The following is a 10,850-nucleotide window of genomic DNA, read 5'->3' on the forward strand; positions in this document are numbered from 1 at the left end:
CTAGCTGGGAGCAGAGACGCCTCTGGAGTGTCTCAGACCCCAGGGGCTGCCGAGGCCCACTGGGCAGTGGGGTCAGTGTCACCCTGTAGCGATGGCACCTGACCTGGTATCCCTACTTGGGGTTGGGGACCAGGCGACTTGGAGAAGTGGTTTGGGGGCCAGTGCTGTGGTGTAGCAGGTAAAGCTGCCACCTGCAGTGCCGGCATCCCCTATGGACGCTGGTTCAAGTCCCGGCTGCTCTACTTCCAATCCAGCTCTCTGCTGTGGCCTGGGAAAGCAGTGGAAGATGGCCCAGGTCCTTGGGCCCCTGCACCTGCATGGGAGACCCAGGAGAAGTTCCTGGCTCCTGGCTTCAGATCAGTTCAGCTCTAGCCGTTGTGACCATCTGGAGAGTGAACCAGTGGATGGAAGACCTCTCTCTCTCTCTCTCTCTCTCTGCCTTTACCCCTCTGTAACTCTGCCTTTCAAATAAATAAATAAATCTTGAAAAAAAAAAAAGTAGTGTTTTGGGCCAGGACTCCAACCCCAGCCAGCGACACCAAAGCCACTCCACTCTACCCCCTCTACTCCCTAGGCAGCCCCATGGCAGCTTCCAGGGGGCAGGGGTGCTGGTGCCACTTCTCAGATGGGACAAACTGAGAGTCTGGGTGTCGCTGAGGGCCCAGGGCTGCCACACCCTCCCCGCCCTACCCCTGCCCCGGGATGGGGGGGCGGTGCCCCAGCCTCTGCCAGCTCGGGATTCACCGCCTGTCACCCTGCACATCTCTCGCACATCCCCCGAGGCCGCCCTAAGCCTTCCGGAGCCCCTCCACGTCCCCAGTCCCCAGCGTGATCCCGCTCCCGGAGACAGGGGCTTAGACTCTGAGCCGCGCCTGAGGAGGCCCCGGGCCAGCAGGAAGCCAGGGGGAGTTAGAGCGCCCGCCGGCCGCCGGCTGGCATCCCCTCCTCTGCCTGCGCAGCGAGCCCAGAGCCAGGAGGCGCCAGCGCAGGCTCACAGACCTGGCCAGGGGAGGCTGTACCCGGTACCCCATGGCTGGTGTCCTGCTGCACAGCCCCAGAAATGGTCGTCATGGCCGGGTGGGGCTGGAGTTTGGGGCTTCTGTCCCCAGAGCCAGGATCCCTTTCACCCCAGCCTGCTGAACACACTGGTCAGTACCCTGAGGGGGCACCACGAGAGGAAGCCATTGGGAGACCCTGAGGCAGGGCCCAGCCCCAGGCCTGGTGTGGGCTCCACCCCAGGTGTTCTGGGAGCTCAGACGGGCTGGCTGGAGCCAGCTGTGGTCAGCCCCAACCGGGCGTGGGGCAGGGGAAAGATGGCCAGAACGTTCTGGAAGGTTCTTTCTGGAACGACTGGAAAGAGGACCTCTCATTTTGGTCCCGCCTCTTAGCAGCCTCGGGTGAGTGACAAGCTGTGTGTGCCTCAGTTTCCCACCCGGGGTCAGGATCCGACGTGGAGACGCATGGTCTACACCTGCTGTGCTTTCCAGGGTCAGCGTCTTTCTTATTGTTACTGAATTCTGTCCCCCCAGGGCAAGGGATTAGCTGTACCAGGGCCCAGAGGCCCGAGGCCAGCTCCGGGGCCCCGTGGGCTCCGCGCCGGAGCCCTGCACTGCCGGCTCTGGAAGCCCATCAGAGGTCTGCAGGTCCCACGCAGCCGCCCGTGCGGCCAGGTGGTCGGGAGGCTGAGCTGGGGCTGCCAGCGCGGGCACCCGCACGAGTGCACCGGCTGCTCTCACCCCCACTTTGCCTTTGTCTTTTGGTTTCCCCAGAACCTGCTGTGTGCAGAGGCAGGAGGTGGGCCAGGGAGGTGGTTGAGGGCCTGGCAGACAGCAGTGAGGCAGAAGCCCCCCTGTGGGCGGACCAGGGCGGGGCCGCAGCCCCCCCACTCCCACTGTTCCCAGAGGCACACACTCAGGGGCCCTGCCACGTTGTCGCTGTTCCTGGCTGGCATGGGCGGCCCCACCCTGCGAGTGCTCCCCGGCCCCCCACGGCCCACGGCCAAGTCTGCCCAGCTGGCTGCAGCCTCCGCTGCCTGTGTGCCCTTGGCCACCTGCCCCTTCCGGAGCTCGGTCCCCTGGCTGAAGAGCAAACAGTTGGCCCAGCACCGGCGGAGAGCCCTTGGATCTCCCATCCCCACCCACTCCCCGTGGCCCAGGGCGGACGCCTGGCAGGGAGGCCCCTGTCCTGTCTGGCGCCTGCCTCGGGCAGGAGCACTACTTAAAGAGGGTCCCCAGGCCGCCTCCACCCCACTGCAGCTCCAGGGAGCACTCAGACCATGGTAGGCTGGGGCCACCTCTCCTGCCCTCTGATGCCCTTCCCAGGACGCGCGCACAGCTTGGGGCTGCCGTCCCTCCCTTCCTGATTGCAGCCCCTGACCCCTGACCCTGACTTCACTTGTGATGCTAACCTTTATTTCATGCCTGTACTCACCCCAACCTTGACTTGGTTCCTTCCCCCGACATCCTTGAACTCGACCTTGACCCTGACACTGGTCCAACCTCGTCTTCGCCTTGGATGCTCTCCGTGGGTGGCCCGTCCATTCGTGTGGATTCCTAGCTGGGCCTCTGTTTTCTGAGACTTGGTGGGAGCCTCCCAGGTGCAGGCTAGGGGGGAGAGGAAGAGGAGGGTGGAGGGCGCTCCTGGCACTGCTGGTCACTCTTGCCTGTGTCCCCCATGGGTCCCTCATCCTGGCCTCTTCTTGGCCACTGGCGTGATGTAGGATCCACTCTTCCCTCTGCCACCCTCTGTGGGTTACCTGTCCCCAGCTCCTTGGGGACAAGGACAGGACTGGCTTCAGCTCTGGGTCACCTCCAGGGAGGCATTTGCTTGGTCTGATACACTCGGGAAAGACAAGCCAATGTCTGTACATTGTGGAGGCTGTGAGCAGCAGGTGGGCCCTGGAACTAGGCGACCCCCCTCTGTCCTAAGATCTCCTCCCGGGGCAGGGGTGGGGGTCACTGACCTCCCAGGAGCCCCCCAGGCCAGAAGAGGGTCAGGGCGGGGAGCCCTGGGCCTCAGCTCCTGTGGTGCCGGCAGAGGATAGTGACTTCTTCCTGCTCTGGGGAGCTCCGAGCTGCAGCCGGGCCGTGCGGACCAGGACCGGCGCAAGAGGCCGCAGACGGAAGCGATCCTTTTTTTATTAACCAGAGGGGAACGTCTGTATAATTACGGACGATGAGCTCTGCAGGGAAGAGCTCTCGCTGATGGTGTCTGAAGGGATTTATAAATATCGCAGAGGTTTAACAGCATCGGAAGGCACCGGCCGCCCGGCCAGCCCCCTTTCAAAGGATTAGTGCAGACCGGGCGCCCAGTAAAAGCTAATTATAAATCCGCCGGGTGCTGCTGCTCCCCACACCGCCAGGGAGCCTGAGGGAGGGGGCGGGGGGTGGGAGGGGAGACCACACAAGCACTGGGAGGCAGGGGAGGCAGGGGATGAGCTGGAGGCGGGAGCTGGCAGGGGGCGCCCGGGTCTCTGCCACCCCACGGAGTCTCTTTGTGAGGCCAAGGCTGGCAGCTGAGGGAGGACCCCTCGGGCTGTCCTGGGGACCCAGACCTTCCAGTGAGTGCCTAATGGGGGGCTCTCAGGAGCCACCACATCCTGAAAGCAGCCCCTGGGGGCAGCAGGGCCAGCCAGAGGCCCGATTACTCCACGTGGGTGGTCGGCGGCTCCACCTGCTGCTTTGAGCTCTGTGCGGTGAATTGCAAACATGGACTGGTCCCTACTGGGAGCCAGGCTAGGGACAGGAGCCACCAGAGGTGGCACCACACTGGGCCTTGTCTCTTAGGGAGGTTCACACTTAGTGGGGGCAGGAGACACAGATAGGTGAGACCGGACAGGGTGGGGCCAGGAACGGTGGAGGGAGTCAGGGAAGGCTTCTCGGAGGAGGGGGCAGAGGCGCTGACCCTGAAGAGTGACAGTGGATTAAGGGCAGAACAGGGGACCCAGGTGGCAGGCAGTAGAAGCCCTGGGTGATCGGCAAGGGACAGATCACCCTGAGAACACGGGGGACAGTCTCAGCAGCTCCCACTCACCTGCTGCAGCCCGGGGTGGGGGTGGGCCCTGCACCCAGGGGAGCCCGCCTGGAGCCTGGTTTGTGTGCGGGGGGGGGGGGGGTATCCCTCAGGGCTGCGGGGTTCTGGGAGATGGGGTGCGAGGGGGACCAGGGGCTGGGTTGACGGTACGGTGGTCCCTGCAGGCACCCAGGAGGGCCCGGAAGAGAACGGAAGGCGGCGCCGCCTCCAACGTCTTCTCCATGTTCGATCAGTCCCAGATCCAGGAGTTTAAAGAGGTTCGTAGCTGTCCATGACGTCATCACACGGCCGGCCTCCGAGCCTGGGACCCCCAGCTGGGCCCCTCTCTCTCTGTCTCTCTCTCTCTCTAAGCCTCAGTTGCCCTGGCTGTAAGGGCACGGAGTGGGCACGGAGGCCCGCAGCCTGCCGTATACTGTAGGCGCTCAGAGAGGGCGGCTGGGCAGTGGTCAGCAGGACAGCCCTGGGGCGGCTGGGTCTGGGCAGGGGGAGCTCAGTCCCTGTCTCTGCCAGGCTTTCACCATCATGGACCAGAACCGAGACGGCTTCATCGACAAAGAGGACCTGAGGGACACCTTTGCCGCGCTGGGTGGGTGCCCCGCCGCGGGGGGCGCGTGGGCAGCCTGGGGCAGGCCCGGGGCTCTGGAGGGAGGGGCGGAGGCGTCAGCAGGGGCTCCTGGCCGTGAGAGGAGGCGAGAGCTTGGGGACAGGAAGGGGCTGTGCAAGGGCCCAGCACAGGGGGCCTGGGTGTGCAGGGGGAGACGCTGGGGCTGGGGTGGGGGAGGGGGTCTGAGCATCCTCTGGGTGCCCAGGGACCACGAGGACTCCCAGAGTCCCCACCTCCAGGCAGGACCCCCCACCGTGGTCCCCAGCTCTACTGTCCCCTGCTGCCTGCACACCAGGTCCCCTCACGCCCCCTTCATACTCCCGCCCCCCCCTCCCCCGCAGGCCGCATCAATGTCAAGAACGAGGAACTAGATGCCATGGTGAAAGAGGCGCCAGGCCCCATCAACTTCACCATCTTCCTGACCATGTTTGGGGAGAAGTTGAAGGGTGAGCCAGGCTCTGGGGAGTACGGGCAGTGGACGGGAGGAGGGGTGCGGCAGCCAGGCCCCTGGGTGCAGACCCTGCCCAGCCCCTGGGTGCACAGAGCCCTGCCTCTGTCCCTCCCCCACCCCCCTGCACTGCATTGGCTCCGCCACCCTCAGTGCGGTGCCCCCCACTTCCTGTCCCCTCCTCGCCACCCCCCTGCCCATGGCCCCCTGCAGATGGTGGGGGCTGCTGCAGGCCGAGGAGGTGGGGGGGACATAGGGGGTCTCCAAGGGCCGCCGTGGCCCACCCTGGTGCAGGCAGCGGCTCAGTTGTGCTGTGCTGCAGTGACCACAGCCCCCAGAGCTGGGAGACTCAGGCTGGGAGAGGCTGTGACCCCTACCCCAGGTGCCCAGCCGCAAGTGGCCAGGATGGAGCCCTAGCCCCGACCCCCGGCTCTAACCACTGCTCTCTCCTGAGACCCAGCACCAAGCCGGGGCTGGGGGGGTAGGGGGAGGTACCTCTGCCTCCTTTCTCTCCCGGGGAACCCCTCTGTGGTGACACCCCCAGGTCAGGAGGGGAGGCCAAGACTGCCGCTGCCTCATGCCCCCCTCATGCCCCCCCTCGGCTTCTCTGCCTCGGCTGTGTCTGTGGTCACGGCCTGGCCCTGCACATCCCCGGGCTGGCATGGACAGGCACCTCTGCTTCCCTGCTGTTTAATTTTTCTTTATTTATTTGCATTTTATTTGAAAGGCAAAGATAGAGAGAAATCTTTCGTCCATTGGTTCACTCCCCAAATGCCCACAACAGCTGGGGCCAGCCAAAGCCAGGAGCCTGGAACTCCATCCGGGTCTCCCTCGTGGGTGGCAGGCACTTGGGCCGTCACCTGCTGCCTTCCAGGGGCTGCATTAGCAGGAAGCTGGCGTGGAGAGGGGAGCCAGGACTCGGGCACTCCCATAAGGGCTGCTGGCGTCTGAGGCAGCGGCTTCCCCCGGCTCCTCCAGCTTCCGGCAGCTGCTCCGCTCCTGTCTCTGCACGTCCATCCCCCGCTCGCCTCTCCAAGCCTCCATCCCACGAGGATGTCTGTCGTGGGGTTCGGGGCCCACGGGGGCGGGGACCCAGCGTGATCTCCTGTCTTGAGTTCCTAGCTTTACATATGCAAAGCCCCTCTCCCCCTGTGGGCGACTCCCACCTGCTCTCGTGGCTGCGTGGTCTTAGGAGCCCCCACGTAACAAGCTCCCGGTATGAGCCTTGCAGGTCTCCCTGGGACAGAGATCCAGAGTGTCCCAGCCGTGCCCTGCTGGAGTGGGCAGGAGGCTCGGAGCTGCTCCCAGGGCTGGAAGGGGACCCACCGTCCAGCTGGGTGTTGGAAATGAGGGAACTGGGGAACTGGGGGGGCAGGCAACCTCCTCTGCAGCAGGCTTTGAACTTGGGGCTGTACAACCAAGTCCCGAGCATCCTTGGGAACCTCCCAAAGGGCACAGAAGCCCAGGAGGCTGGGGCGGGGTGCTCCAGCCAGCGGTTTTTGGATAGAGCAGATGGACACACGGGTGTCCAGTTTGCACCCAGAGCAACGCATGGGAGAGGGCCTGGGGAAACTGCCTTGGAGTCGCTGGGGGCGATGGTGGACCCCTCCGCCCTGGGCTGGGGCTCGTGTCCTGCTCCAAGAGCAAGGGCTTAGCTCTGAGACCCTTCTGGGGTGCTCAGGGGGATGGGGGACCCCAGCTCTGCTCTGTTGATAGGGAAGTGGAGGCCTGAAGCTCCGGCGGGCGCGTGGCCGGGCTGGTGCTGCAGCCGGGGCCTGGCAGGGCCTGGTGGCTACAGCCTTTTCTCATTTTCGCCGGGGCGCCGGGGCGGGGGCTCCAGCTGAGCCCGTGGTGCATACTTGGCTGGGCCTGCGTGAGAGACCAGCTGGGGGGGAGAGGCCTGCGCGGGAGGGCAGGGGCCGCCTCACGCTGCTAATTGGGACGAGGAGACTTTGTCCTGAGAGGCCCAGCTGCGCCGGGGAGGCAGCCGGGTTTATGAGGTTTGCCGTCCCCGGGGGGCAGAGGCTCTCTCTGGGGAGGCGGGAGCAGGCACTGCCCACGCAGCCTGCCCATGGCAGTGAGCCGCGGGGCGGCTGGGCCTGAGCGAAGCCCAGGGCATGGTCCCTGGGAGGGCGGGCTTGCAGCCGGCCCTCCACCTGCCCCAGCCCCCTGCTGGAAGCTGGTGGGCCGTGGCACAGGACAGAGACCCCACGCCACAGCCCCATCCATTGGCTTTGGCAGCTCCAGCACCACAGGCCTGGAGCTGCACCCCTGCCTGCCCCTCGCCGCCACCACTCTTCCTACCCAGCCGACCTGGAGCCCTGCCCTAGTGGGACCCCGGGCAGTCTCTGGTCTGACTGCATGGGCTCCCTCCACCCTGCCGCCAGGAGCTGCCAGGCCAGTGGGGCCAGTGTGCCCAGCTTGGTCACCCCGGGCCAGTGTCAGAGATTCTGAGTGACTCAGATGAACTCCGTGTCTAACTGGGGAGATACAGGTGGCCCTGGCCCAGTCTGATGGAGGAGGCACAGGCGGCCCTGGCCCAGTCTAATGGAGGAGGCACAGGTGGCCTTGGCCCAGTCTGATGAAAGAGGCACAGGCAGCCCTAGCTGGGTCTGATGGAGGAGACATGTGGCCCTGGCCCAGTCTGATGGAGGAGATGTGGTGGCCCTGGCCCAATCTGATGGAGGAGATAATGGTGGCCCTGGCCGGGTGCATGGTAGTCCTGGCCAGTCTGATGGAGGAGGTGTGGTAGCCCTGATAAATTTGATGGAGGAGACACAGGCGGCCTTGGCCCAGTCTGATGGAGGAGACACAGGCAGCCTTAGCCAAGTCTGATGGAGGAGGTGTGGTAGCCCTGATAAGTCTGATGGAGGAGACACAGGCAGCCCTGGCCCAGTCTGATTGGCAGGAGCACACAGGCACAGAACCGTCAGGGACTCCACAGGTCACACAGGTGGACTAAACCCCCCTTCTCCTTCGAGTGGGACCTCAGGCAAGGCCCGAAGTCGGCGTCCTCTGTGATAAGCTGGGCACACTGTGTGTCCCGCCCGGGCTGCCCTGGCCTCGTGGCCTGGACAGCTGTGAGGCTGTCCCCGTCTTGGTGCCAGGGGTGCCCCGCCCTGCTGGCCCCGCCCCCACTTCATTGCTAACACAGCAGAGCTTTGAAGGACAACCGCAGCACCCGGGGTGCACGGGGAGCTAGGTGGGGAGCGCAGTGTGACGGAAGGAGGAGCCCAGGTGAGGACCACCGGGTCTCCCGCGGGCATCCACACAGCCTGGGAGGCTTCACGCAAGCCCCTCCCTCTCTCTCTGTGCCTCAGTTTCCCTGTCGGTACAGTGAGTGCTCCATCCCCTGGATGCTTTCAGAATCCTGTTTTTAAGATTGATTTATTTATGTGGGAGGCAGAGTGACAGAGAGAGCAGGAAAGACACAGAGAGGTCTTCCCTCCGCTGGGTCCCTCCCCAAATGGCTGCAATGGCCAGGCTGAAGCCAGGAGCCAGGAGCTCCATCTGGGTCTTCCCTGTGGGTGCAGGGGCCTGAGCACCTGGGCCACCTTCCACTGCTTTCCCAGGCGCATTAGCAGGGAGCGGGACTGGAACCAGCGCCATATTGGATCCCGGCGTCACAGGTGGCAGCTTAATTCAATGATTTCTTTCCCCAAGGCTATGCAGGAGATAACACGGGGACCCCCTTGTGGCGCTGCCTGCCCCCCTCACCGCCGCTGGCTGCGGCAGCCTCGCAGACCCCTGCTGTGCCAGTGCCCACGCCCCGGCCTTTAGCCCCAAGCCCACTCACAGCTCCCTGCTCCTCTCTGGGGTCACAAGTGGACCCCGACCTCCCGGACCCTGCGGCTGTGTCAGCTGTGAGACTTCACCCCTCTGGCCTCTGTTTCTCCCTCTGCAACACGAGGACAGCGAGACGCCTGGGGAGGTGGCCGGGTCCAGTCGTGCAGGTAGCTCACTGGGACCATGCAGGTTGCGCCCCTGCTTCAGAGGGGGCTCAGCACCCCCTGCCGAGCAGAGGCTCCCCCAGAGCTGTGCGCCCTTCTGCAGGGGGCCCTGGGTGGTGCCTGTCCCCCGGGGGGGGGGGCCCTCTCCACCCTGCCCTGGCTGTGCTGTTTCTAGGCACGGACCCGGAGGAGACCATTCTGCACGCCTTCAAGGTGTTCGACACTGAAGGAAAGGGCTTCATCAAGGCCGACTTGTAAGTCGCCCCCGTCCCCCCATCTCCGCCCCCCAGTGGCTGGGCCTGTGGGAGGGAGGGGCTGGCAGTGGGGGAGGGGTGCAGGTGGGGACAGTCTGTCACTCTCACCGGTCCTCATCCAAGGCGGTGGGTTCCACAGACGCTGTTCGGGTGTCACCAGGCTGCTGCTCTCGCCGTCCCACCCCTCCCTCGGGACCTGAGCCTCCCGCCTGCATCTTGGGGACAGGGGCACCTCCCGGGGGCGTGGCCCGGAGGAACCCTTGGGTGTCTCCTGGGGACAGGTCTGCGGGGACCCAGTTTTGAGAGCAAGGGGCCCTGGCTGCTCTGGCTGCCGGCCAGATGGGCTGCAGGGGGAGACTGGTTAAAACCCAGTCCCCAGCTCAGGGGGCTGGAAACCCGGCCCGCGGGCGCGCTAGCACAAATAATGGAAAATGTGCATTGGTTTTTAGTGGGGTGTGCCGCTGCCGCCAGGCGCCTCTGAGCCCATCCTGCCTCCCGGAGTCCCCGGAAATCCCTCCCAGCTCTGCCTCTGCCACCTTCACCGGCCCCAGGCGGCTCCGGCTGCTGAACCCGCGGCAACGTCCGGCCTGGCCCCAGGTCCCAAGGAAATGACGCCAGCGAGGGCTGAATCTGTGACTAGCTCTAGAGCAGGCCTAGCGTATAGATGTTTCCAGAATGTTCTGCCTCTCTGGCTTAGCGCAAGCGTCACTCGGCTCACAGTCTCGGTTTCCCCTTGGTAAGAGGAGGATCTTAGTACTGAGTACTTAGTACCGAGCAAGTGGGCCCCCGGGGCAGGGCCCCCGAGGACTGGGACCCGTGCAGGCCAGACATCAGTGACAATCATAGGCTAGGGAACAGTGTGTCCCTGGTGAGGCCGAAGAGGCCCCCGGGGGCCCAGGCCGGGCATCAGAGAGCACCCCGTGGCCGTGGCCTTGGCCGGGCAGGGAGGGGACCTGCGATCCCTGGAGGAAGCTGCCCTAGGCCACACAGCCGCCTGGGAGCTCCCAGTGCCAGCCCCAGGCGATGGCCTTGGCCATGACCGTTTCCCTCCTCGGAACAGCATCAAAGAGAAGCTCATGACCCAGGCCGACCGATTCAGCGAGGAGGAGGTGAGTGGGGGGAGGAGGGGGCTTCTTCATCCCCACGGCGCCGGGCCCCGCCCCCACTTCCGCCGGGGCGTGGGGGTGGGGGGCCACGCTGACTCCCTGCTCCCCGCCTCCAGGTCAAGCAGATGTTCGCGGCGTTCCCGCCAGATGTGTGCGGCAACCTGGACTACCGGAACCTGTGCTACGTCATCACGCACGGCGAGGAGAAGGACTAGGAGACCCCGCCCACAGGGAGGCCGGCGAGGCTGGGGTCGGGGGTGGGGGTCCTGCAGCCACAGCGGGTGCTGGGAAGAGGCCAGAATAAAATCCGCTCGCAAAGGTCTGAGTGTGCGTGATCCGGCTCCCGCCTGGGAGACAGTGGAACATTCCTAGCGTGTCGGCGTCTCTGGCTTCGCTCAGATGTTCCCGATGAGCTGGTGTTTAGAGCTAATGGACAGATTTAATGAGCCCCAGCTG

General features: G+C 65.0%; 1 protein-coding gene across 1 annotated transcript; it reads left to right on the forward strand.

Annotated features, from left to right (window-relative positions):
* The first annotated feature begins 4,202 nt into the window (after nt 1–4,202).
* Nucleotides 4,203–10,609, forward strand: MYL10 (myosin light chain 10). Its single transcript, XM_062180325.1, has 6 exons — nt 4,203–4,289; nt 4,543–4,618; nt 4,978–5,082; nt 9,210–9,288; nt 10,349–10,397; nt 10,511–10,609. The coding sequence occupies exons 1-6, from the start codon at nt 4,254–4,256 to the stop codon at nt 10,607–10,609; spliced, it is 444 nt and encodes a 147-aa protein (XP_062036309.1). The 5' UTR covers nt 4,203–4,253.
* Nucleotides 10,610–10,850: the final 241 nt, after the last annotated feature.

Source organism: Lepus europaeus, chromosome 21, assembly GCF_033115175.1.
Source record: "Lepus europaeus isolate LE1 chromosome 21, mLepTim1.pri, whole genome shotgun sequence".
NCBI classification, from domain to species: Eukaryota; Metazoa; Chordata; class Mammalia; order Lagomorpha; family Leporidae; genus Lepus; species Lepus europaeus.

Excerpts from the sequence above, each read along its gene's own strand:
- MYL10 (XM_062180325.1), top strand. The coding sequence starts at position 4,254 with ATGTTCGATCAGTCCCAGATCCAGGAGTTTAAAGAG. Across the intron at positions 9,289-10,348 it reads GGCTTCATCAAGGCCGACTT|CATCAAAGAGAAGCTCATGA; the intron begins GTAAGTCGCCCC and ends TCCTCGGAACAG. Across the intron at positions 10,398-10,510 it reads ACCGATTCAGCGAGGAGGAG|GTCAAGCAGATGTTCGCGGC; the intron begins GTGAGTGGGGGG and ends CCCCGCCTCCAG.